The 25,918-nt window shown below is 62.6% G+C and overlaps 1 protein-coding gene across 8 annotated transcripts; it reads left to right on the top strand.

Moving 5' to 3' along the window:
- Positions 1–581: 581 nt before the first annotated feature.
- Positions 582–25,597, top strand: COL20A1 (collagen type XX alpha 1 chain). 8 transcript variants are annotated; one of them, XM_074317208.1, is made up of 37 exons: positions 582–688; positions 1,355–1,446; positions 3,488–3,598; positions 6,511–6,654; positions 6,955–7,098; positions 8,432–8,590; positions 8,885–9,004; positions 9,612–9,776; positions 10,286–10,450; positions 10,708–10,877; positions 11,195–11,324; positions 12,184–12,329; positions 12,417–12,540; positions 12,733–12,872; positions 13,303–13,432; positions 13,858–14,000; positions 14,140–14,269; positions 14,666–14,808; positions 15,002–15,131; positions 16,164–16,199; positions 17,271–17,409; positions 17,709–17,851; positions 18,022–18,131; positions 18,599–18,757; positions 18,875–18,952; positions 19,415–19,501; positions 20,093–20,146; positions 21,546–21,641; positions 21,737–21,790; positions 21,904–21,957; positions 22,195–22,248; positions 23,017–23,088; positions 23,698–23,733; positions 23,854–23,920; positions 24,069–24,215; positions 24,958–25,035; positions 25,416–25,597. In XM_074317208.1, exons 2-37 carry the CDS (start codon positions 1,365–1,367, stop codon positions 25,439–25,441), a joined length of 3,966 nt encoding a protein of 1,321 aa, XP_074173309.1. In that variant the 5' UTR covers positions 582–688; positions 1,355–1,364; the 3' UTR covers positions 25,442–25,597. The 8 variants fall into 8 exon arrangements, with proteins under 8 accessions (XP_074173309.1, XP_074173307.1, XP_074173304.1 ...); XM_074317206.1 differs by having other exon boundaries at positions 16,161–16,199; XM_074317203.1 differs by having other exon boundaries at positions 12,417–12,872.
- The last annotated feature ends 321 nt before the right edge of the window (positions 25,598–25,918 follow it).

The following is a 25,918-nucleotide window of genomic DNA, read 5'->3' as shown; positions in this document are numbered from 1 at the left end:
GCCTCCAAGCACTCGTTCCCAGCTGCCAGGTCGGTCAGGCAGTGTGGCCGTCCCCTTGGAGGCTGGGAGGGCACGGAAAGGGACCGAGCTTGCCTGACCGTGCAGACTAGGGAGCATTGTAGAGGCGTGGCCAGTAGAAAGGCGGCTTGGGCAGGCAGTGGGGGCCAGGGCTCTGGAGACTACTGCAGAGACCCAGCGGCTCAGGTTTGGGGACCTGACCCTGGTGGTGATGCTGGACGAGTGGGGAGGGAGTGCAGGCTGGTGTGGCCCCAGGGTCTAGGTGCTGGTCCAGGCTGCCCCCCATGCCAGCCCCCAGTGCCCACTACCCACATTGTGGCATCCAGGGCCATATCCCTGCTCTGCCTTCCCCATGAGCCCCTTTGGGGCAGACCCTGTGGAGTGAGATGTTTGGCCAGTGCTGTACCCTCCCCGACATGGGATCCCCACCCTGCTGTGAGATGGGGTCCTTCACACTGGGGCCTGTGTCCCCCCTCACTCTTAGAGGGACATCCTGTGAGGACAGCCAGGGGAGGGGAGGAGGCCAAGGGGTGGGCCAGGGGGTGGGCTGGGGCAGTGACGTCAGAGGGAAGGGGCCTTCACGAGCCCGGGCTTCCCTGTGGCCACAGCACGACCAGACCGGACCTGAGCACCCAGGGAGCACGGGACGCCACCCTCGGAGCAGGAGCAGGTTGGGGACTCACCTGTGGTCATAGGGGTGGGTGAGGAGGGCCAGCAGGGATCCGCCGAGCTCTGTGATCTGAGGGTGCCCTAGAGCTTTCAAAAATGGTGGGAGGAGCTGAGCTGGGGGGGCCCAGGGCTCCTGTCTACAGCCATGATCCCGTGCCGCTGGAAGGGGCCCCACAAATGGGGACAGTTTCCTGGGGAGGGCTGCCCCCGGCGGGCTCCCCCAGGACCCCAAGCCCACCTCTGTGGGCCTCCCCCCCACTGCTGAGAGGCCACCCCTGAGAGGTTCTGCTCAAATTGGGGACCCAGTCCCACCCCGCCCACCTCAGCCCTGACAGCGTCCATCCCAGTCTGGTCCTAGTGAGAGTGAGTGGCGAGCAGCGGTCAGGACCCGTGCTGCCCTGTGGAGACTGTCCTGAAGGCGGGATTGGGACTGAGGCTGTGACAGGGCCAGACGCGTTGGGGGGGGGGCAGCAGGGCAACGGGTCTGCTCCCGGAAGCTCCTGCGGGCGCTGGCCCACACTGGACAGGCCCCGGGGTCTCCACACCTGCACGTGTGGGTGTCCGACATGGGCTCAGCCCCCGCCCACGAGCGTGTGGATGGAGACACTGGCTTTGTGGTCAGGAGGGGCAGACAGACAGGGCTGGCTGAGCGGCCTCCCTTCCACAGGGCACGCACCATGAGTGCCCCCGTGCGCCCCCACCTGGGCATCTGCCTCTGGCTGTGGTTGGGTGTCATTCTGGGACGTGGCCAGGGACAAGGTAAGGACGTGGGGTGAGGGCTTCCCGGGAATCATGTCTCTGTCCGCCCCCTCCTGGCCCCCACAGCAGCCGCCTGGACCGAGCGGCCAGGGCAGAGGCCCCACTGGAGAACGAGCTTCTGCCTCCTGCTTCTGAGCCCCAGTGGCAGCAGCTCCCAGTAGGATGCCCACGCCCTGAATAGCTAGGACCAGACAGCCCCAGGGGTCGTCTGTGCTCCCCTGCCCAAAGCCTCGCTCCAGCTCTCGGCTTGACCTTTAGCCTTGCGACCTTTCACCTTGTCAGGGATGCGTCTGTGTTCTGGATTTTTTAAAAACAGATATTAGCCCTCTGTGCACTTAATTCTCTGTCGTTAATGTTTTGTTTTTAACTATTGCACGGATGCCTTTTCCACATAAAATTTTCACTCAGCACAAATCTGCAGTAAAAGTGAGGCCCCAGCACCAGGGCTTGGCTTCCAGCACCTCCCCAGGTTGTTTTAGGCACCTGCAGGGGTCACAGTTCACACCAGCTTCTGCCCCTAGCCCCCACATGTGGCGTCCATTCCCTGTCATGCCTTTTGGTGGTTGTGATTTGTCCAGTGAGGGGACGCTTCTGTCCGACTGCTGCCTGGTGGGCATTTTTGGCATTTCCCTTTCGGGGTGACGTTCATTGCGGTGTCATTTGTAACACCCCAAAAGGGACATGTCCTGGCTGAGCTTGTCCCAAAGAGAGCTGGGTGAGACCGACGCTGGGAGATGGTCTCTGTGTCCTGGGGACTCCGAGGCTCTAGTCACGCAGGGAGATGGCTTTGCCCCCAGCCATGTGTGTCCCTCGCATGTGCCAGCTCCCACTGGGTGACGTGAGGGCAAGAGGCCACATCGCATGATGGTTCTGACGCTGTTCTCTTGGATTACCGCTGAGGTCTCACGTTGGGTCTGAAGAATGCTTCTGCTTTGGGGGCTTCAGGCAGTGAGAGCAGCGGGTATCCCCAACCTGCTAACTGCTTTCTTATTTTGTGGCAGGTCTTCTGTTTGGTTTCACACCCAGGTTGGTGACTGCTGCCTGGGTGGGTCCCTTGGTCCCTGTGACTCTGACAGGACCACCCCAAGGTGGGACCAAGTCACGAAGTGACCCCCGGAAAGGCTGAGTTCAGAATTCACAGGCTGGGCTGCCCCTCACCGGGTCCCTGCAGGCCCTGGGCTGATCCTGGGGTTGCCTGGCCCGTGTGTCAGGGCAGCCCTTCCCAAGACTGGCCCTGGGGAGGGGCTGCTCCTGGGGAGCCCCCAGCTGTCTTCACAGTGCCCTGCCTAGGCCTCCAACAGGGGTTCCCCAGAAGGCAGCCTGTCAGAGGCACAGTGACAGACAGAGGGCTCTTCATGAGCCAGAGCTGGGACCCCTGCTCACAAGTGGCCTTTCAGAGCCCCTCCCCCCCCAAACAGTCCTGCCTTTCAGCCTGACGCCCCAGGGGAGCAGCCGGCCCACCAGACACAGGCTCAGCTGCTTCCCTCTCTGAAGCCATCACTGTGTTTGCCCCGGGCACCCCAGCCCCGCCCTCTTCTGTGCACCCCAGCTCCCAGTGGGGCGTCCAGAAGAAGCCCATCTCTGTCCCGTTATCCAAAAATAGCTGCTTCCGCCATGGAGCTCCGGATGCTTCTCTGGAGGGCTAGACCATGCCCTAGGGCGCAGGCCCCCACTGCCCCCCAGGGGAACAGACCCCATGGGGCTGTGTGAACCCAGCTGTGACCTTGGCAGCTGAGGGACTCAGACTCGGGCTGGCGGGGCGGGTCCTGCCTGTCCCGGATGTTGGCCTGACCCTCACTAGGCCAGACTGGGGGGAGCAGGCCCTCTCCGGGAGCTACCAGGCGGCCCTGGCGCCTTGGATGGTCCCCTCCAGCCCTGGGTGGGGCCTCATTTCTCAAGGTCCTCCCAGGGGGCCATGGTCCCCTCTGAGCCCCCCGGTGGGGCCAAGGCCTCCGTACACGACTCTGGGTCAGTCCCCCTGGCCCCCAACAGCCAGCTAGGGTGGTTACTGGGGGGCAGTCCTGACCACCTGTTTCCCCAGCAAGCGGCCGCCTGAGGCTGGCCGTGCTGCCCGAGGACCGGCTGCAAATGAAATGGAGGGAGTCGGACGGGAGCGGCCTTGGCTACTTGGTACAGGTGAAGCCCATGGCAGGTAAGAGCCTCTGTGAGGATGGGCAGTGACGGTGCCCAGCTCCATGGCTGCTGTACCTGTGCCTGCACCTCAGCGTCCTCATGTCTGTGTGACTCTGTCCCCTCCAGGCCGTCTGCCCTGCCCTGTGGGTACAGCAGGAGAAGGGCTTGAATTTCCCACGGCTGGCTCCCCGGACCTTCTGGTGAAGCAGTGAATCCCCGTAGGGCTTAGGGCCCTCCCAGCAGCTGAGCGGGTTGGGGGTGGCATCTGCCACAGGGTGAACCCTGCAGTTACAAGACGGAGGCCGAGAGGGCCTGAAGGCCTAGCCCAGGCCGGCCACAGAGCGCTGCAGACGCCATCACACGCGAGTTGTGAAAACCGGAAGCAAAGCCCACAGACAGGAGTGTGTAATTGCAGGATGTGGGACAGGGGTGTGAACCTGAGCTCGCCTCCGGGGATGAAAAGGAGACCCCAGTCCTGTCCCCGGCCCCAGCACTCTCCACTCCCACGAATGACCCGCTTGACATGGGCATAGCTTTCTGTTTCCATTAAGCTGAATTCATTTCCCTCATTTTTCAAGTCTTTTATATCTTTCCCAGTTTTACTGAGAAATAACGTAGGGCATGAGGATTTACTTTGTATATATTGTGGAATGATCACAGCAGGTTCGACTGACATCCATCATCTCTAAAGATACAACAGAAGAAAACAAGTTTTCCTTGTGCTGCAAACTCTCTTAACAACTTTCCTATGTATCCTACAGCTGTGGCAGCTGCCGTCACCATGTGGCACGGCACGTCCCTCACTCACTTGTCCTATAACTGGATGCTGTGCCTTTGGACCACCTTCCTCCAACTCCCCGTCCCCCACCCCACCCTCCGCCTCTGGAAATCACAAGTCCCGCCTCTTTTTCCAGGAGTTTTCTTTTGTTTGCTTTTTTAGGTTCCACATGTGAGTGAGCTCACACAGTATTTGTCTGTCTGACCTATTTCACTTAACATGATTCCTTCCGGGTCCTTCCACAGGGTCACCGATGGTAGGATTTCCTCGCTTTTTCTGGCGGAGTGGTACTGCATCACCCCACATTTTCCTTATCCATTTGTCTGTCCATGGGTGCCTAGGCTGCTTCCGTGTCTTGGCTGTTGTGAATCACGTTGCTGTGGACACAGGTGCAGGTGTCTCTGACACAGTGATTGAGTATCCTTCAGATAAGCACCCACAAGTGGAGTTGATTTTTTTGATCTACGTATCCTATCAGTTCCTGAGAAGCATTTAAATCCCAACTGTGGCTGTAGATGCGTTTTTCTCTGGCTGTCTTACCAATCTTTGCTTTAGACGTGCAGGCTCCAGAACGATTAAGTCTTCCCGGCACGCTGAGCCTTTCCGTAGCAGAGGGCCCCTTCCATCTCCCCATAGTGTTCCCACTCACACCACTGTCCATGCCACGGTGCCGGCCCGGGTACTGTTTGCACTAAGAATTTTCCCTTTCCCATCCATCCACTCCGCCTTCCTCCAGTCTTTCATTTGAGGTGCATCTTCTAAGGGGCGTAGAATTGGTATTGTTTTCGTCCAGTGTGTGACAATCTTTGCCTTTTAATTGAAACATTTGTTTCCATTTCCATTTAATTTCCATTACATTTAATTGCCGATATATTTGAGTTTAAATCTACCATCTTCCTATTTTTTTGTTGTTGTTACATTTGTTGTACTTTTCTCTTTTCCTGCCATTCTTCGCTGTCTTGTTGGCTCTCAGCCTTCAGGCAGAGTCTTAAAAAATGTTCTGTCCGGGTTCCTAACCCTCGCAGCAGGAGGGGTGCCCATCGAGTCTGTGGTGTGGACGGTGGGCAGGCATCTGTACAGCAGTGGTCGCAGGGACCACACAGCCATGAGCTCGCTTGTGATGTTTCACGCTTGACCTTTTAAAAATAACGAGCCTGCAAGAGTGCGTGGGGCACGTGGGATTCGGGCTTTGTTCTTGTGCCGCGGCTCGGCTGCATGACGTCAGCGTCCAGTGCGTGGCAGCGGGGCTGGTGTGGGCGCCCGGGCCGGGCAGTGTGCGTGCGGGTGTGAATCCCACCATCTGTGCTTGTCAATCACACATCTGCGCAGGCGGCTCAGGGTTCGGACAGACCTGGACCTGAGTAATTAGACAGTCCCTGAGTAGGCTCAGTTCCCGCTGCAAAGTGACATAACGGGTGGGTGAAAATTACACAGCTTGTTGCACGTGAAGGACCCAGATAGCTGCTGGGCGCGTATTGGGTGCTCAATGAAAGGCAGCTGATAACCACACCCGTGACACCCATGACCTCACCCCTGCCTGCCTGTCCCACCCGCAGCCGCTGGGCCCTGGGTGAGGCGATCACGGCCGGCTGTCCCTCCAGGGCTGGGAGCCCAGGTCCTTCCTCCTGTCTTACAGTTGAGGCTGGAGGGTCACCAAGCCCTTCCTGACATCTGACCGCCATCTGTCCGGTCTGTTCCAAGGACGTGTCCTCTAAGAACAGGGCAGCGTCCCTTGGAATCATTTGTTTTTAATACTTGAAAGCCGTCCCAAGCTGGGATTCCTGGAGTCACAGAGCAAGAGGCGTTTAGAGGCTGGCTGGCGTCACAGCGTCCAGCCCCTGGTGCCCAGGGCAGTCGGGGCCCGGTGCTTCCCATCGTCCTCGCTCACGTACCCTCAGGCGCCCCCAGGCTGTTGAGCTGGGTTCTCACTGGGAGAAGTACCCCTGGGAGGCATTGGTAAAGGACGCAGAGGTACACTCTCACTTGATGTGCCAGGAGTACAGGGCCTCCCATCAGGTCCTACTGGGGAGCAAGGGGAGGGAAAGCTGAGGAGCCTGGGGGATTTCCAGCCCCTGACACACACGCACACACATGCACACACACAGACAGCCACCCACTTGGTGGCCTCGACAGCTCTCCCTAACCCCACCCAGGGGACTCGGAGCAGGAGGTGATGCTGACGACCAAGAGCCCCAAGGCCACGGTCGGAGGCCTGAGCCCCTCCAAAGGGTACACCCTGCAGATCTTCCAGCTCACTGGCTCAGGGAACGTCCTGCTGGCTCGGAGGGAGTTTGTGAGTAAGTCCCCGTTTTCCACATGGAATTCCAGCCTCTGGGGGGTGAGTGTGTGCGGAGGCTGGCGCTGAGCCCTGCTGGCACCTCTGGGCTGGGAGCCCTGCGCCGGAACTCTGCTCCCTCATGCAGCTGCCCACGAGGCTTGCTTAGAGCTCCTGCCAGCCCTGCCAGTCTCCCAGGGACTGGGGGAGCCCAGGGTGTGCCTTTGCAGGGGGGTTGTGCATTCAGGCCCCCCAGGGCCACCAAGCCTCTGCTCCCGCCCTGGGCAGTGGGGTCCTGACAGCCCCTTGCGTCTATCTACAGTTGAGGATTTGAAGAGTAACTCCATGAGCAGGAGCAGCCGGAGGCCACTGGGGGCAGCTCTGGGGCCCACACCCTCCCACGTGGGGAGCCCAGACCCTGATCCCCCAGTCACCGTGGCCCCAAGCCAAGACCCGCCCAGTTTGGGTGAGTCAAAGTGGGATGAAAGTAAGTTGCTGGGGGGAGTGAGTAATTTTTAGCTTCCCACATCTTCTCTCCATGAGCAGAAAGTTCTTCCTCATATCTGACCTCATACTCTCTAGCTTTAACTGAAGCTTGCTGCCCACTCTCCTGGGTTCTCTCAAGCGCACTGGGGGCAGGTCATCCACGAGGGTGTACTTGAGGCCCCAGTGCCTGGTCCCACCATCCGACCCCTCTCAGGTGTCCCCCTGCCTGAGTGTGGCAGGTAAGAGGTGACACAGCTGTGACCTTCCCCAGGTGTGCCCAGCGAGGAGCAGCCTCCCCCCAGAGGCCCTGGCGGGAAGGCCCCTGCTCAGCCCAGCCCAGATCTGGAGAGGCAGAGCCACGCCAGGGCCTCCGTGGGAAGGAGAAGCCGGGTAAAACGGCCAGGGCTCCAGGCTCTGCAGACTGCTGTGTGACCCGGCACAGGGCAGACAGCTGGGCGTGTTCTGCAGGCAGGGCTGTGCCCCCATCAGAAATGGGATGGCCCTGACTCTGTCTCTCCCATCAGACTTGGAATGGAAGGAGGTATCTGCCTCCTCAGACAAGCACAGCCCCTCTCATATGGGGTACTGGGGTCCAGGCCCCCCGCTGTCTCCCAGTGGACATGGGGTCTGCCAGGATGGTCTCCCAACAAAGCAGGGCCTTGAGGGCAGGGCTGTGCCTCCCCGATTAGACGGTGTCCCAATGCACTGCCCTCCCAGGAGCCTCAATGTGGGGTCTGACCCTGGCTCTGGGCTCACCCTGGCTCTGAAGCGCTGTCTGTGCAAAACTCAGGGAGCCTCAGACCCCAGGTCGGAGGTGGGGGAGGCGAGGTTTTGTCTCCCAAGAGCTCCTGGGTCCTCAGGACAAGCCGCCGTCCCAGAGCAGGCTGGTGGAGCTGTCCGCGGTGCTGACCACACCCATCTCAGTGGACTCAACCGTGGGCAACCTCTGCCTGCTGGGCCTGGGTGTTGGCTGGGCGGCCGGGAAGATGGCGAGGCCCCCATAGCAGCCCCCACATAGACAACGATGTCATGAACAGCCCTGCCAAGGTCACTGGAGGGCAGAGGCGCCCGAGCACCTGGGTGTCTCATTAGCTCTCTTTAGGGGGCTTGGAGGGGCTGAGCCGATGGACCAAAGTCCACATGGGGTTTTCTGACTGGTGAGACCTGAACGCCTCAGGAGTCCCTGCCCTCCACGATTCAGCTTCCTTCCTCACTTGAGGCCAGAGCCCTGTGGCCCCTCGCCCCCCACCAACCCCCCGGAAAGAGATCCTGGGGGCCTCGCCCACACCTCCCCTCCTTCCTCTCCCACCCAGCCGTCCCCCAGTTCCGCTGCATGCCCCCCACACCTGCGGACATGATCTTCCTGGTGGACGGGTCCTGGAGCATCGGCCACAGTCACTTCCAGCAGATCAAAGACTTCCTGGCCAGTGTCATCGAGCCCTTTGAAATCGGACCAGACAAAGTCCAAGTAGGTGGGTGCCAGTCCTGCCCTGCACCCCAGCCCTGGCGGGCCTCACAACTTACCAGCCCCCGCTCTGGGAGAAGTAGGGGAGCAATCAGAAGGAGAGCTGCACCAGGCGAGGCGGGGTGGGTGTCCCCACCTGGACTGATGGGATAGCTGGCTCCTGGGAGGGTGTTCTGGAGACTCCTGTGTGGACAGCGGGGCTTTGCACACACTGCCCTCCGCGGTGACCCCAGGCGGAGAGGCTGTGTGTGTCGGCCTCCCACTTGGCTCTCCAGCAGCCATGCTTGGCCCCCCTTCCCAGGCCTGACTCAGTACAGTGGAGACCCTCAGACTGAGTGGGACCTGAACGCCTTCGGCACCAAGGAGGAGGTGCTGGGCGCTGTGCAGAATCTTCACTACAAAGGGGGAAACACGTTCACAGGTCTGCCCCCCCACCCCGTGTCCCCACCCTTGGCTGTCTGCTCAGGTACTGGTCCTGAACGAAGCCCCTCGCTCCATCCTGCACATCAGCCTCCCTTTAAGCCCCTCCCAGATCTGCAGACGTGTGTGTAAACTAGGCCAAGTGGAGTGCTGGGTGGGGCCGAGCCCCATTCTCACCTTTGCAAACAGCAGATCACCCTTATTTGTCCTTGGCGAGAATGTGATTTGTGTGGGGCAGTCACTGAAAGGGAGTAGCTCTGAAGACAGAGCTTCTGGAAGGGGCAGCCAGGAGGTACAGGCATGGCCTTACTGGAAGCAGCCCCTCCGGCACAGGGCACAGTCTCCTTCCTGTTCTCCCATTCTGGGTCTCCCTGCTCTCCCGGAGGCACCAGCTGCTCAAGCAGCAGGGTGTGGGGTGCTTTTCAGGGGAGGGGAGGAGGAGTGCCCGCCCTGCGAATGCCCCCAGCCTGGACAGGCCAGGACTGACAACAGCTGGCAGAGCACGTGGGCCAACGGGCTGGGCCAGTGGTGGCGGGTGAGCAGGGCACCGGGAAGGTGCGAGGAGGGGCGTTTGGGGCCACCTGCCCTTTATTCTCAATGCACCCAAGGCCTGGCCCTGACCCACGTGCTGCAAGAGAACCTGAAGCCCACAGCAGGTCCCCGTCCAGAGGCAGCCAAGGTGGTGATTCTAGTGACAGATGGCAAGTCTCAGGACGATGTCCACACTGCTGGCCGCGTCTTCAAGGACCTGAACGTCGACGTCTTTGCTGTGGGTGAGCAGCCCGGACCCCCACCGGGTGGGCTCCTGGCACAGGTGGGAGTGTGTGCCCCACCGTCATCCTGGGCTGGAGGTCTCGAGGCGTCTCTGAGCCTCTCAGCCCCGAGTCTGTGATGCGGGAGACCAGACTCTGCTCCGGGACCTGGTGACAGTGCACAAGTGAGGACCTGAGCACCCATGGGGGCTCGGCAAGTGGCCCCAGAGTCCCTCGCTGGGGAATAGGCCCGTTTGCTGCATCGTCTGTAGACATCGCCGTTCCCAGCCCCCCAGGGCATGGCACAGCCTGGGAGGGGTCGTGGGGGGTCTGGCCCCACCTTTACACCAGTCCCAGCTGCCGTGTCTCACAGGGCCTTGCCAGGTGACCCCTTCTAGGGACCTGTGGGGTCTTGTATGTGGCTTGGGAAGGCCCCAACCCACCAGGTGACGGGCAGGGTCCCAGTGGCCCGGCTGTACGGTGGAACAACAGAACAAGGGGCACCTCTCACCCCCATGCCCCGCGGGCAGGCGTGAAGAACGCCGATGAAGCCGAGCTGAGGCTCCTGGCATCCCAGCCGCTGGACATCACAGTCCACAACGTGCAGGACTTCCCCCAGCTCAGCACGCTGGCCGGCCTACTCAGCCGCCTCATCTGTCAGAAGGTCCAGGGCAGGAGGCTGCGTGGGGGCCCAGGTGAGCGGGCAGGTGGTGACCATGCTCACAGCCCCGCCAGCCCCATCTGGACACTCTGGGCAGAGGAACAGGGACTGGCTCCCTTAAGGAGCTCCCCGAACCCCCTCACTCCCCTATTCCCATGGCTCCTAGGGGGTCTGCAGCCCCCACCCGGGGAACACCTGTCCTTCCTGGAAGCAGCCGCCAGGGGAGGCAGGCGGAGCTGCTAATGCCAGCTGCCTGCTGGGGCCGTGGACCATGCACCTTTCCTCTCTCAGCTAAACCAGCCTCAGCCGCTCCGGCCCTGGACCCCCTCTCCACTCCCACCAGCCTGGTCCTGAGCCAGGTGACCTCCTCCAGCGTCCACCTGTCCTGGACTCCAGCCCCGCAGCCACCCCTCAAGTACCTGGTCGTTTGGCGGCCTTCTAGGGGTGGTGTCCCCAGGGAGGTGAGAGATGACCCTCTGCCTGCTCCCTGCAAAGTCACGGCTGGCATGAGGCCCTGGGTGATGAAGTCAGCGTGGGGGATGAGCAGAGGGGGCGGCCGTGCCAGAGACCGCAGGCCCGCGGGCGCACCCAGGAGGCCGAGTGAGCAGGATGGAGCATGTAGGGATGTGCTTGCCCGCGATGGCTGCTTGGTGGCTAGGAGCTGCTCTGCTCCCGGAGCCAGGGACGAGCTGCACAGGGACTGACCCCAGCCTCCCCGAGTTGGGCGTGTTTTCCTGCCCTGTACCCCACTGCCCACTCCACCAGGCTGCCATTCCAGGTGGTGGTGGAGGGACCCAGCTCGTCCACGGAGCTGCACAACCTGACCTCCAGCACAGAGTACCTGGTGTCCGTGTTCCCCGTGTACGAGGCAGGGGCGGCAGAGGGCCTGCGGGGCCTGGTGACAACAGGTGGGTGGGGGCGAGGTGGGCGGGGCTCAGGGTGGCGACTGCTGCCACCTGCAGACTCCTCTGGAGCCTGGCACCAGGAAGGGCCGTGCAGCGGGCAGTTATGGGTCTTATCCTGGGGTGTGGGCACCCTCCCCAACTTGCTGTGTAACCGAGGCTGACTCACTGGACCTCTCTGACCCTCAGTGTCCTCTTCTGAACAAAAATGACATCATTTGTGTCATTACCACAACCACAACTAGGACCCATTACTGACTTGCTGCTCACACATTTGTGGAGCAGCCCCAGCCCAGCCTGCTGCCCTGGGCTGCAGCCCCAGGGGCCTTGAGCCCCTCATGACAGCTTCATTATGACATGTCCTGAAAGTCACCATTTAAAGGGTACAGTTCTGTGGTTTGTTGTACAGTCACAGAGATTTGTACCCATCACCACACTCAACTTTAGAGCAATTTTGTCACCCTGAACAGAGACCCTGCACCCTTAGCTATCACGCCAATCCTCCCCCTCTCCAGCCTCTGGCACCCCCTAATCTGCTTCTGTCTCCAGGGGTTTGCAATTTCCGGAACTTTTATATAGATGGGACAACAAGTATGTGGCCTGTCATGTTTGGCTTTCCATGGGCCCTTTGCCCATGGAGGCCATGACCCTCACACCCTTGAACAGAAACCCACAGGGTGGCTGTGTTTCCCCAGACACTTGGCTGTGAGTCAGACACTTGGCCCAGGGCGACTTTGGGGCAGAGACTTAGACTTGTGCATGGGGCACGGCCCCAGGAGCTGTTCTCCTGCCTGCGTCCCCACAGGAGATCCTCTGTCTCCTGGTCCGTGGTATGATCTCTACTGTGCTGTCCCCCCTCTTCCAGCACCCCTGCCTCCACCCCAGGCACTCACCCTGGCCGCAGTGACACCCAGAACTGTCCGCCTCACCTGGCAGCCTTCGGCGGGAGCCACCCAGTACCTGGTGCGGTGTGCACCTGCCGCCCCCAAGGGGGAGGAGGAGGACAGAGAGGTGCGTGGCAGACAGGTGGAGGAGGGAGCCGGCAGGCGGGGCGGGGAGGGTGGCGGGCAGGAGCCAGGTGAGTGCCTGTCCTCACAGGTGCGGGTGAGGCTGCCAGAGGTCGTACTGGACGGCCTGGAACCCGCCCGGGACTACAACCTCTGGGTGCAGAGTCTGAGGGGAGCAGAGGCCAGTGAGGCCCGGGGCGTCCGTGCCAGGACCCGTGAGTGCCCCCCCAACAGGCTGCTGCCCACCCATGGGCAGAGGTGGCAGCCCGGTTCCCCAAGCCTTCCGTGGGGTGGGAGACCCCAAACCCCATCTGGCAGCCCCCTCAGCCCTGGCCACCGCCCATCCTTCCCCCACACACTGCGGGAGGGGTGGCACCGGGTCCATGAGGTCTTGGTCGGCTCCGCAGCACCCCCGGCCCCCCCCAGACACCTGGCCTTCTCGGATGTGAGCCATGACTCGGCCCGTGTGTCCTGGGAGGGCACCCCAAGGCCTGTGCGCCTGTTCAGGGTCAGCTATGTGTCCAGCGAGGGCGGCCACTTGGGGCAGGTGAGAACAGGCCATGTTCTGTGGGGCCACGGCGGGGGGACCCAGCCTGCAGGGGGGCTGAAGTGTCCACAGGGTGACTGGCGCCCTCACCCCCACTCACAGCCTGGTGCAGGGGAAGCCCAGCAGCACTGACACCGCAACTCTTGGGGGGCCCGTCTGATGGGAGTGGGAGGAGACAGATAGGAAGTGGAGCCCTAAAATTACCAGGAAGGTCAGCCCTGTGGAGGCTGAGAGGCAGAAATGCAGCTGATTGGGCTGTTTGACACGGGTGGGCAGGGCCCCAGGAGGCCCCGCCCCAGTGTGAGGTCCCACACCTGCCCCCATTCTGGGTGAGGTCCTGGGCCTGGACCTCTATCTGGGCAAGAGCTGCCCCCTCTCCGACTTGGGGGGTCGGCTCCAGGCCCTGCCTGTGTCCCCACCCGCTTTGCAGACGGAAGCTCCTGGGAACGCCACCTCAGCCACTCTGGGCCCCCTGTCCTCCTCCACCACGTACACCGTCCGTGTCACCTGCCTGTACCCCGGGGGCAGCTCTTCCACGATGACTGGGCGCCTGACCACACGTGAGTGGGCAGTGGTCAGGCCGGGCTGTATCCCTCTGCCCTCGTGGACGGTTCAAATCAACACGTATGCTTAGGTTTCTGCTGTGTGCAGCCCTGAGCCAGGTGGCGACAGGTACATGGACAGGTGAGGTGGTGAGGTGCAGGGCCCTTGAGGGCAGGACACAGCGGCCCCGGCTGTTGAGCAGAGGTGGGGCTGGACCACCTTCAGGAACCAGGCCCGCACTGGGAAAAGGGGACATGTGGCCATGGCAGCCATGTGAGGACTGGGGCCTGCCTGGCCCCCAAGTGTGACCTGTGCCAGCAAAACCTCCTTAAGGAGCACCTGAGGGGGTTTCCAATGGATCACCTGAAGGGCTTCCCTGGGGCAGTCATCACTGATCCAGGCCCTGCCACCCCGGCCTCAGTGTCCCTCTTCCGTCTTCCAGGGAAAGTCCCCAGCCCGAGCCAGCTGTCGGTGACAGAGCTCCCTGGGGACGAGGTCCGGCTGGAATGGGCGGCTGCAGCGGCCTCTGGTGTGCTCGTCTACCAGATCAAGTGGACACCGCTGGGAGATGGGAAGGCCCATGAGGTGTGGGGTGGGGAGAGAAGACCCCCTCCCACGCCCAGCTCCCTGGGCTCCCCCCGCAGTGCTGCATCACGGAGCACCTGCCACCTGTGGCCTGGGAGCCGACCCCGGCCTGTGGACACTTGGCCCCCCCTGTCCGCAGATCTCCATCCCGGGGAACCTGGGCACGGCCGTCCTGCCCGTGGGGAGGCATTCGGAGTACGAGATCACCATCCTTGCCTACTACAGGGACGGGGCCCGCAGCGACCCCGTGTCCCTCCGCTACACCCCCCGTACGTGACCCTCAGCTGCATGGGCAGGAGCAGCCCCGGCTCCCCCACCTCCATGAGCTCGGGACCCTGAACTCCCAGAATCACTGACAGGCGGTTGCACGAGTCCCTGACCCTCTGGCCTGACGACTGGGTTCTTGGGGTCTCCCTGAGCCCTCCAGGCAGGTGTCCCTGGGTGGCTGAGGGTCCAAGTCACCTGGTGTAACAGTGCTCAAGGTGGTCTTGGAGCTGACCTGGTCTGTGCTGAGGCTGCAGGACAGCGGGCGTCATGCGGGGGGTGGGCAGGAGTAGTGGGGGAGGTGAGGATGGTGGGGGGCATGGCAGGGTGGGTACAGAGCTCAGTGGGGGTCTGCCTGTCTTCTGGCCCCGCCCTTGCTGAGCCCCTCCCCCTGTGTTCAGTCAGCAGGAGCCCGCCCTCTAACTTAGCCCTGGCCTCCGAGTCACCCAGCAGCCTGCGGGTCAGCTGGACACCCCCGAATGGCCGTGTCCTCCATTACCGGCTCACCTACGCACTGGCCTCGGGCTCAGGACCCGAGAAATCGGTGGGTCTTGGCGGAGCTGGGAGCCATCGCCCCTTGTGGGCCCCTGGGTCCTGGTGGCAGTGGGGGTCATGGCCCACCTGCTTGTTGAGGGTGCCAGCTCTTCTGTGGTGGCACACACAGACAAAAAGGAGCTGAGTTGCCTAAGAGATCAGAGGCTCTCAGGAGGGGTGGCTCAGGTGACATGGCCCTCCAGGTCACCGTTCCAGGACCCACGAGCCACGTGACACTCCCCGACCTGATGGCAGCCACCAAATACAGGGTCCTGGTCTCAGCAGTCTATGGAGCAGGGGAGAGCACGGCAGTGTCTGCCACGGGCCGGACAGGTGAGCAGGCATGACAGCCCGGACCCTGCCAGGCCCCCAGGCGCCCACACCTGTAGGACCACTCTGCTGGGTCCTGCCAGCTGGACGTGCACCCTGCCACTCCCCGTACGGCCCAGCGCTGCAGAGCTGAGCAGAAGGGCAGTGGAGCTTCCATGTGGAGGTGGAACCATCTAACAGGCTGGTGTGGCCAGGCCCGCAGAAGCCCAGACCTGGGGAACGGCCATCCTTCTCCTCTGTCTGCGTCTGGGAGGTCAGGGCACTTGTCTAGCCTGTCAGAGCAGCCCCTGGACAGGGCGGACAGGCAGGGGGCACACACAGGAGATGACTTAAGAGAGGCCCCAGGCCCGTGGCTGTGGCAGCAGTCGTCCCTGGGTCCCGTCCCCCCAGGCTGGACCCCGGCTGGAAGGGACCTGCTGTCTCTGCTTGTCTGTGCTGGTTTCGTGGACAGTGGCACATGGGAGCACAAAGCCCTCTGAGGCCAGCCTGCCCACCTCTGCTTTCCTGTGTCCCCTCCATGGGATTATCTAGTTCTGGCTTGGATGCCTCGGGGTGGGGACCTCACTACGCATGAACAGCTGTGAAGGCACAGCCCCCTTCCCATTGGAGGGCCCTGTGGGTCCCAGGGTCTGCCTTTGCTCACCCACAAACACTTCCGAACGCCTGCTGTGCGCCTGGCGGGGGAGCAAGCCAGCACAGCCAGGCCCATCGGCATGCCCACCATGCAGCCTCTCCCTGGCCCTGCCATTTGGGGCACGTCGGTGGCTGGTACCCTCTCGGGGTTCAGTACACAGTGGGAGCACCTCGGCTGGTTGCTATTTTCTGGGGGTTGGGAGTGAGAGCTCTGAGATGGCAGGACACCATCCTGTCCCTTCCTCATCCCTGAGGCGTGGGGACCATAGGCCGGAGGTCCTGCGAGGGGGCGCGTACGGCAGTGCAGCTCCAAGCCACTCTAGGACCACAGGGCAGATAGCTGCCCAGGAGGAGGCTGAGGCCCTGTCCACTGACCGCCCCCTCCCTGTCGTCTCTCAGCAGCCTGCCCGGCCCTCCACCCAGACGGCTCCCTCGCAGGTGGGTCCTGGCCTGTGTGGCAGCTGCTCTCCCTCCCAGCCCCCCTGCCCCCACCCAGTTCCTCCTCCTCTCGGGTCCTCGTGGGGAAGGGTGGGGTGGCCTGGGACTGGTCACTGGGACATCAGAGGGTGTTTAGACAGGCAGGGCTCACACCTTCACAGGAGGGTCCCTCCAGGTTGACTGGTGCCTTTAGTGCTGATTCACAGTCCAACTTACTGAGGCTTGTCCAAATTCACTTGTCCAAGGTCACGGTCAGGGTGTGGTGGGCAGAGGCAAAGCAGGGGCCCTGTCCAGACTCCGTGAACCTCTGCTGACCGAGCGCTGGGCGGGAAGAGGGCCTGCCTGGGGTCACTCAGTGTCTTTAGTGCTTTGTGAGTCTGAGACCCTCCCCAGAGAGGGCTGACATGTGGGTGCCAGCTGTGGGGTTGCAGGGAGGGTCGTCCACCCTGATGGCTGAGTCTCCCGGGGTCTCAGACCACAAAGAGTGCAGAGCCCACCCGTGGCTGGGCAGTGGGGACGGGCCAGGCTGCTCACTCCTGCCTGCGCCCGCCCTGGGTGCTGAGCACCCAGTGAAGTGAGATTTCATGCTTACTTTGTGCCATTAACGTTGGAGAAGTCGCAGGTGTTGAGTCGACCAAGGCTGGGCAGGTGGTGGGACCAGCCACTGGGCACCCATGACTCTGCTGGGCAGAGGGTCAGACTCAGAGTCACAGGAGGCTGAGGGCTGTGGGCAGCGGAGGGGGTGGGGCGATGCCAGGTCAGGACAGAGGGAAAGGGCCACCTGGGGGTGCAGTGTGGCCGGAGGGGTCTCGGGGTGCCAGGTAGACTCTGAGCTCCCAACTGCCACCCACCCGAGTGCCGCAATTGGCCCTGTGCCTCTTTATTTTCACCCTCTCCCCATCTCTGTGTGTCCAGTCCCTGTGCGTCCCCATCTCTATCCTAAGCCCTTGGCCTTGGGCGTCTGCTCTCTGCTCCTCCTGCTCTCTGCCGCTCACCCTGACACCTGGTTTTCTCTCTCTTTGCCACCTGCCCGACCCTCCCTCACCTCTTGTCCCTGTCTGTCTCGTCCAGGCTTTGACTTGATGGCCGCCTTTGGCCTAGTGCAGGAAGAGTACGCCTCCATCCGTGGCGTGGCCATGGAGCCCTCGGCATTTGGCCCGACCAGAACCTTCACCCTGTTCAAGGACGCTCAGCTGACGCGCAGGACCAGGTGGGGCAGGGGATGGGCTGGCACACGGGCGTGGACACTGGCTGTGGTGGGGTGGTCTCTGGCCCCGGCCTCGCCTCGGAGGCAGAGGGCTCGGTGCCACACCCTCGGAGCTCTCACTGAGCCCCTCACAGCCCTGGGACGCAGTTCTGTCCCTTACACCGCGTGTTACTCATGGGGAAACTGAGGCAGGGGAGCCCCAACTCAGCCCCATTGGCCCCTACTCGGCAGTCCCGTGGGTCTGGGCTCTGGGGAATGGCCATGACCTCCAGGCCTGTGGCCGCCCCACCTCTGCCCCACAGTGACATCCACCCAGCCGCCCTCCCCCCGGAGCACACGGTGGTGTTCCTGACGCGCCTGCTCCCCGACACACCCCGCGAGGCCTTTGCGCTGTGGCAGATGACAGCTGAGGACTTCCGGCCCATGCTGGGCGTCCTGCTGGATGGTCAGTTGGAGGGAGGTCGGGTGCAGGGCCCAGCTTGCCCCTCGAAGCCTCGCAGGCTGTGGGTCCTGAGCAAGTCCCCCTCCAGGCCTGGCTGAGGCGCGACCCCCACGGCTCTGCACACCCTGGCTGGGCGTGGCAGGGTCTCACAGTTGCCTCACTCGCCCCTGTAGCCAGCAGAAAGTCCCTGACCTACTTCAGCCACGACCCCAGGGCGGCCTTACAGGAAGTGACCTTCGACCTGCCCGAAGTGAGGAAGATATTCTTTGGGAGCTTCCACAAGGTCCTGGAAAGTTCCGGAAGGACTGACACACACGTCTCCCCCTGCCTAAGATCCTGCCCTGCTCTTAGATCTGCCTATCTCCCCCTGCCTAAGATCTGCTCCAACTTCTGGAACAGACCCCCTTGGGCTCTGCAGGACTTGCGTACCTGCCTCCCCACAGCAGGCTGCTCGGCACCAGGGGTCCCCCCAGAACTCCAGAACTTTCCTGACAGTTATCTCTGCCCCTATGGTCCCCTCTGCTTCAGATGCCCCATCTTAATTTCAATTGAGAGCATCTCAGCTCTGCTCTCTGGTCTCGCAAATCCTGGGACAGGCTCGCGTCAGTGTCATGTGGCCGATGTACAGAGGGAAACTGAGGTCCACGGAAGGGTTCCCACGGGGCTTAGGGGTGGGATCAGGCAGCAGGTGATGGGCACTTCCCCCCCACCTGGCCGGAGCTGCGGGGGAACCTCCATGGTGTCTCGCAGGTGCATGTGGCCGTGGGCCACTCCAAGGTCCAGCTCTATGTGGACTGCCGGAAGGTGGCTGAGAGGCCCATCGGGGAGACCAGCAGCCCACCCTCCACTGGCTTCGTCACACTGGGGAGGCTGGCCAAGGCCCGGGGGCCCCGGAGCAGCTCAGCCACGGTGAGCCTCGGTTTTGTGCTGCCTGGCCAGTCGGGGGCCAGTGGACTGCCCGCCTTCCCCCTCCCAAGCTGAATCCCACTGACCTTGCCCCACCCCCCCACCCCCCGTGCTCTGTAGTTCCAGCTCCAGATGCTACAGATCATGTGCAGTGACACCTGGGCAGAGGAGGACAGGTGCTGCGAGCTCCCTGGGTCGGTAGGTGCTGAGTGCCCACCAAGGGCCATAAAATCTGAGGGTAGACAGGCCAGCCAGGCTGTCACAGTGCTGGGAGAAATCAGGCAGGCTTCCTGGAGGAGGCACTGTCCTACAGGCCCTGGGGGCAAGGCAGGGTGGAGTGGCCAGGAAGTCCCCAGCTGCAGGGTGGCTGAAGCCTCAAACTCGGGGGCCCCTGGTCTGTGACAGCCCCGTGTACCCACGCTGGGCTTGGCCATGCTGAGGGCGTGCTTGGTAGTGAGAGGGGGTGTCCTGCCCTGGGGCTTGTGCTGGACAGCCTGAGGGTCGGCCCCCAAGATCAGGTCCCCATCTATCACCCCCAGCCTCCCAGGTCTGAGTTTGGGGGTTCTCTGGACCAAGATGTCTATGGCTACACTGAGCTCTAGGGTCAGACAGGAGCCAGGGTGAAGGTCCACTTGATGAGCAGGGTCTCCCTTCTTCCAGAAGGAAGGAGAGACCTGCCCTGCCTTGCCTTCTGCCTGCCCGTGTTCCTGGCAGACCCCTGGGCCCCCTGGGCCCCAGGGACCTCCGGTGAGTCCAGCATCCCTTCCGCGGGTGACCAGGTTCTCCTGGCAACATCTCGCTGCCACTGGCAGACGAGAGTGGCCCCTCCCATGTCCCTACATGGGAGCTGGGTCCCAGCAGCTGTCCCCAGGCCTGCTGCACACACACTTCACTAGTCCCCTCATTGCCACATCCACTTCTCCTGGCAAGCTCCCCACACCCACTCCCTCTCCAGAGCCGACCCTCTCTGCTGAGAATTAGTATGGCCCATCTTTCCTGGTGGGGGTGGGGGCCCAGGCCCAGCAGGTCTGCAGCACCAAGGGGCAGGCCTAGCCCCTCTGCCCACAAGCGAGGCTCCAGGGCTGTAGTGGGAAGGGGTTTGTGAGCACTGCTCGGCCGTGCACAGACCTCACCTGACTGAGGCCACCTGAACCCCAGTCTGCATCGTGACCAGCGACCAGCAGCTGTAGGGTGGAAGGGTGGACCAGGGGCCCTCACCCAGAAGCCCCTTCCCCTTCTCCACCCCAAGGCAGGGCCTGGCGTCCAGGGCAAGGCTGGGGCCATGTGCACCCCACCTCAGGTGGGCCGTGGGGGACTCAGCCTTGCTTGTACACACAGGGCCTCCCCGGGAGGAATGGAGCCCCCGGACAGCAGGGCTTTCCTGGGCCCAGGGTGAGTCATGGGGGGTCCTGGATCCTACCTCCCAGGGGAGAGCCCCTGGCACATTCACAGGAACACAGGAGTGGGCACCAAGCAGCCTAATCCTGGGGGGGGAGGCTCCCCAACTGGGAACGAGGTGCCCTCCCCATGAGAGGCCAGGTCCCCACCACCCACCCCGAGCATCTAGAGTGGTCACTGGTCTTGGCAATGTGACAGATAAAGATGCGCTGTCATTTGCGTCCCTCCAAGCAGCAACTGCAGCCTTTGGAATTTGCTGGGATTTTCTGGTGGGACATGTGTCCTTTGGCCCTTCTCCACCAGCTTATCTTTCTTCCTGATTCTTGGGAGCGCTCTGTATTTTATGGAAATGAGCCGCTTTTCTGTGATCTGAGCCAAAGAGACTTACCATTTTGTTGTCTTTTGACCTTGTTTATGGCCTTTGTTTCGTCAGCTATATGGGTCTGTCTCCTGTAGCCTCTGCCTTCCTGTCATTTTCTGAAAGGTCTTCCTCGGCCTGAGGGCATACATCCTCCCCAAGTTGCTTCTAGTAAATCCAGTACCTTTAAACATTTCAGTGTCGATTCACCTAAATTTGTTTTAAGGTATGAGCGAGGGGTCTACTTCCTGCTCTCAGGGTCACTGCCATGTTGCCTGCACTTTTATCGAACGGCTCTTCCCTGTCCCTGTCACACCCGAGCTGTCAGACTCTCGTTCCAACACTTAGACCTACACCAGGCAGACTGCGCGCGCAGCTGGTGTCCGCTCCGCCATTACCTCCCCGAGCCCTCGGACCTCTGTATTATGTTTGTGCCCCCTTTCTTACTCAGTTATCCTGTTTGCAATAGTTTTTTTATTCTCAGGCGGTTTTCTTGGACTTTCCTGGTTTAAATGTACATCAGAAACCTGCTCGGCCTCTTTCTGACTTCGATGCTTGTTTCTGTATCTCGCGCCCTGAGTGTGAACACGCAGAACTTTGTCCAAGGACAGCAGGGGGAGCGGACGGACTCCTCCCGGGCTTTTGGATTTTCACATTTACAAGCGAGAATTTTATAGTTTTCTTCATGGAGTTTGGCACGTTGATATGCTTGATTCACAAAAAATATTTCAAAGCATTTTTTCCCTGCAATCTGTTTAAATGGCGTTGGTGTCATTTGTCCTTAGAGGTTTGGTAGAAGGTTCCAGTGAGGTCTGATCTGGTGTTTGGGGTGTTCTCGCTCACCAGCTCTGTGACCTGGAGAAGCGGCCTCGGCCCCGCAGCGGGACCCCCACCCAGGGTGGGCAGTGGCGGTAAAAACCCCTCTGAGGGCCTGGTCTGGATATCACAGGCAGAAGGGCCTGGAAGACAGGATCAGGGGAGGGGCTGCAGGAGGGGCCGGGTGCCTTCTCAGCCCTTCCCTTGCCTGTGCTCCAGGGAGAGCCTGGGCCACCTGGACAGACAGGACCTGAGGGGCCCGGAGGTCAGCAGGGCTCACCAGGGACCCAGGGCCGAGCCGTCCAGGGACCCGTGGTAGGTGCTGCCTCCCCTCCCCTCCTCCTTGCTGTCCCTCTTGCCCTCGGCCCCTCTCTGTCCTCCCCGCTGCCCAGTCTCTATTTCCCCTCCAGGGGCCTCCAGGCGTCAAAGGAGAGAAGGGGGACCATGGACTCCCAGGCCTACAGGTAAGGAGGGGGTCAGACCACACTCGGTGTGCCCAGGAGGGTCTCAGGGACACCACCTGCTCTGCTAGGTCATACGTGGCCCCAGCCTGGCTAGTGCCTCTGTTCTCTTCCAGGGCCACCCCGGCCACCAGGGCGCCCCTGGGAAGGTTGGCCTCCAGGGACCAAAGGTGGGAGAGAAGCCCACCGGGGAGGGTCTCGCGATGGATGCTGTGGGGTGGGGTTTCCTCCGCTGCCCCCACCTCATCCTACCCCCACTGGTGGCCTGGCTGGGGGGAGGGAAGCATCAGCCCGCACATGGTGGGGGGCAGGGGGCAGGCCCTCAGCTTGGCGGGCAGCACGCACAGGCATGGGAGGGGTGTGTGGGGTGTGAGCCCTAGCCCCAACCCACCTTCCTTTGCCCTCAGGGAATGAGAGGCCTGGAGGGCACTGCTGGCCTGCCCGGACCCCCTGGCCCCAGGGTAGGCACCACCTCCCCCATGATCCCTCACCCCACCCACCCCGCCCACACGCCCTGAGCTTCCTTGGGGCTGAACTGAGAGCGGTCACCCCATGAGCGGGAGTCCTCAGTCTCCTGGCTGGCGCCTTCCCGGTCCCTGTGGGCATGTGAGTGTCCTTTGTCCCCGAGGGAGGGGAAGGCCACCCTGGTGAGCAGCTTGCTCACCCCCACTGGGCAGGGTGGCGTGGAAATGCAGCATTAGTGCAGCCCCAGTCACGCCTGCACCCCGACTCCACACGGCAGGAGGGCATCTGGGCCTGACTGTGAATGAGCGTGACCCAGGCCCTTCTCCCTCTGCCTGGGAGGCTGGTGCACCCTCCTTCTCTACGAAGCACCTTCCTCCTGGGGGCCCATGCTGAGTGGGGATCCGGGCAGGCAGCCCAGACCCTGCTGGGATCTCCCTGCGTGGTCCTCTGCTGGGTGCCAGGGAGCCCAGCTGCCCCTTCCATAGGAGCCCACCCTCTGGAGGGCCCAGAACACAGCCAGGGGGCATTAGTGCAGGGTTGTGCCATCAGGCAGGGGTGGGCGGGGTCTGTCCAGGCTGCTAGATGAGCACAGTAGGTCCTGGCCGATCTACGAGGTGGGAGGAACAGGCCTACGGAGGCTGGGGGCAAACGGAAGGGTCTGGTCTGGGTGTAGGACAGTGGTCCAGGATGGGGTCAGGGCTGGAGGAAGGAGGGGCCAGACTCGTTGGGGGCTGCATCAAGCCCTGACCTCTGCATCTTGGCAGGGCTTCCAGGGCATGGCAGGGGCCCGGGGGACCAGCGGGGAGCAAGGACCCCCAGGGGCTGTGGGGCCCACGGTAAGTCCCTTCCCCAGCCTGACCGACAGTGTGGGGCGACAGACGTGTGCAAACTCGCCCTGGATGCTCAGGGATTTCCTGCAGCCAGCACGTCTGTAAGATGAGGCCTGTGCACACAGAGCAGGGGTGTGGGGTTTGCCTGAAGCAGCCAGAGCTGCAGCTGCCCCTGCCAGGCCCTAGACAGATGGCTGGGGGCAGCTAATGGGGGGTGAGGGGTCCAGCGGGTTCCCAGGAGCTGGGGAGGTGGAGGCAGGAGGGGCAGGGGCTGAGCTTGCTCTGTACCGGCCTGGCTGGCTCAGGCCAGGGCGCCTGGCTGTGGGCTGGGGTCTAATTTCCTCGGGGTTCTTCCCCATCCAAGAGGCAGGTCTTTTGCCCACTGGCGACTCCTGTGGCCAACCTTTCAGGGATGATGAATTCTGTCCATTCTCTGGGGTCCTGCATACCTGGCTGCCCTCCTGCCAGATGGACGGGACCCCCAGGCTGCCAGGCAGTCAGGACAGTGAGGGGAGCAGGCGGGGTGGCTGGTGGGCATGCGCAGGGCCCCGGCTTCTCCCTGCTTTGGGTTTACTTTTCTCTGCTGACCTGATTTTTCCTTTTCCTCCCCCTCAGGGGCTGCCAGGGCCCAAGGGGGAACGAGGAGAGAAGGTGAGTGCACAGGGTTGGAGGGCTGGGCGCTTCCTGCAGGGTATGAGGGTGGTGCCAGCCCCCGTGCCCCTGGGCCGGGCGGTCACCGCACAAGGCCACGTGGCCCGTCTTCCCTCGCAGGGCGAGCCACAGTCCCTGGCCACCATCTACCAGCTCGTGAGCCAGGCCTGTGAGTCTGCCATCCAGAGTGAGTGGCCCAGCCTCCTCGTGAGGCCCCCGTGCTGTCCCCGCACTCAGCCTCTCATGACCATGTGCCACAGAGCTGGGGGAGGTAAGGGGCCTTCCCACCCACCCTCCCTGCTGATTTCCTCCCTCTGTCCACCCACCCCTCTCAGCACACATGCTGAAGTTCGACTCCTTTCTCCACGAGAGCACCAGGCCCCCCAGGCCCATCTTGGAGGCCCCCAGGCCCCCTGGTGTGAGCAGTGAGATCCAGCTTCCTGGAGAAGGGGGACATGGTGGCCCCCGCCCTGAAGACAGAGGTACTGGCTTCCTTGGGGAGGGTCTGGAGTGACAATGTCTCCCCTCTGTGGACCACAGCAGCCCCCCCACCAGGCCACCTGGCTGTGGGAACACAGCGCCTCAGAGGTTTATCACTGTAGAGCTGGAAGCCGCTGGCTTCCGGTGCGACCTCAAAACGGCCCTTCCCCCATCTCCCTGAAGCTTGAGCTGAGGGCACCTCCCCACCCTCCCATCTTCCCCTCATGCTCCTCCCCTCTCTCCTTGCCTGGGACACACAGGAGGCTCGGTCCAGTGACCTTGTCGTCATGTCCATCTGACCCAGCTGCTCAGATGCTGAGATAATTAGGGGAGATGGGAAGGAGCTAGTGGGGTGAAAGGGCTGGGGGTGGGGGACAGCCCTGCACCATGTGTGAGGGAGGGGAGCAACTCCTGCCTTGCTCCCTGCTATGCATTCCTGGGTGCAGGGGAGGGCCCCGCCTAGGGGAACCCCCTGCCCGCCCCGCCCATCAGTCCCCCAGATTGTGCCTTTGGGATCAGCACCCCTCTTTGCACCACCTGTCCAGACAAGGCTGGCAGGTGTTGTCCTCCCAATGCCTCCCCCACTGGGCCCTGCCTCCCTCCCACTAAACCTCAGCCACTGAGCCGACCATAGGTGCCTACTGAGGGCTCAGGGACCCACGTCCCCTTGGCCAGCACAGGGGCGCCGAGAAAGGCCGTGTTGCCTCCTGCACCCTCGTCCTAGCGCACCCCCCTCCCTCTCAGGTGAGCCTGGCGCCCTCAGTCAGGTGGGCAGCCCTGGGCCACAGGGGAACCAGCCTCCGGGACCCCCTGGAGGAGCAGGTGAGCCCCACCTGTGGGAGGGGCAGCCGGGGTGGGGGGTGCAGCGAGGACCGAGGACCAACTGTGCAGGTGTGAGCAGCGGGGTGTGTGGGGGCCCAGCCAGACTTGGGTGGGTATGGAAAGCCCCCTAATGGGAGCCCAGGGGGGTCCTGGTCTGGGGTTAGCATGCAGGCGGTGGGGCAGCCCACACTGGAGCACGGCCGAGCAGAAGCCAGGCAGGGGCAGTGGGAGTGGCGCTGGGGAGTCTGTTCAAGCTGAGGGCGCACGCCTCTGCCCCGCTGGACTCACCAGACACTGGGGCTGGATGCATGGCGCTGGGCGGGCTGACCGGTGTCAGCCGGCAGCCGCCTCCCCCAGACCTGCCCGCCTTGTCCGGCCAGGACATTCTCCGTGCTGCCCCGAGTGACCTGCACTTCGCACTGGAGTCCCCAGACACTGAGCTGTGGACGGAGGAGCCTGGAGACAGTGTGGGGAGGAGCGGGAGGTAGCAGAGGGGACAGGCCTGGGAGCCCTGCCTCTGCTGTTTCCATGTTCACATAAACCCGAGTGCTGTGCTCCTCAAGCAAGGTGGCCTCTCGTTACTGGGGGAGGGCGTGTGCTGGGGCCAGCGTGCACCCCTGTCACGTGGGGTCGAGACTCCTCACCCCGTCTCAGAGAGAAGCCTCCGTCCTTCTGTAGCCTCAAGGAACCCACAACGGTCTCCCTGTTACCTTGAGGCTCACCCCTCCTTCCCCCAGCTCCGGACCCCGCAGAGCTCAGGCCAGGGGTCCTTGGCCTCAGCTGCATTTTGAGTCACGCTCAGACTCCGATGTGACCGTGTGGACCAGCCTGTGCATCAGCATCTGAGCATCCTCGGCTCACACCCCAACCTCCACCCAGCAGC

The sequence above is a fragment of the Rhinolophus sinicus genome, linkage group LG13 (assembly GCF_036562045.2).
Source record: "Rhinolophus sinicus isolate RSC01 linkage group LG13, ASM3656204v1, whole genome shotgun sequence".
Classification (NCBI taxonomy): domain Eukaryota; kingdom Metazoa; phylum Chordata; class Mammalia; order Chiroptera; family Rhinolophidae; genus Rhinolophus; species Rhinolophus sinicus.
The sequence above is the reverse complement of the archived record's forward strand: the minus strand, read 5'-3'. Positions and strand labels throughout refer to the sequence as shown.

Coding starts and splice junctions, on each gene's coding strand:
- COL20A1 (XM_074317205.1), top strand. CDS start 1,254: ATGGGCTCAGCCCCCGCCCACGAGCGTGTGGATGGAGACACTGGCTTT. Junction 7,099..8,431: donor CCAAGACCCGCCCAGTTTGG/GTGAGTCAAAGT, acceptor TCTCCCACCCAG/CCGTCCCCCAGTTCCGCTGC. Junction 25,036..25,415: donor GGGACCCCCTGGAGGAGCAG/GTGAGCCCCACC, acceptor TTGTCCGGCCAG/GACATTCTCCGTGCTGCCCC.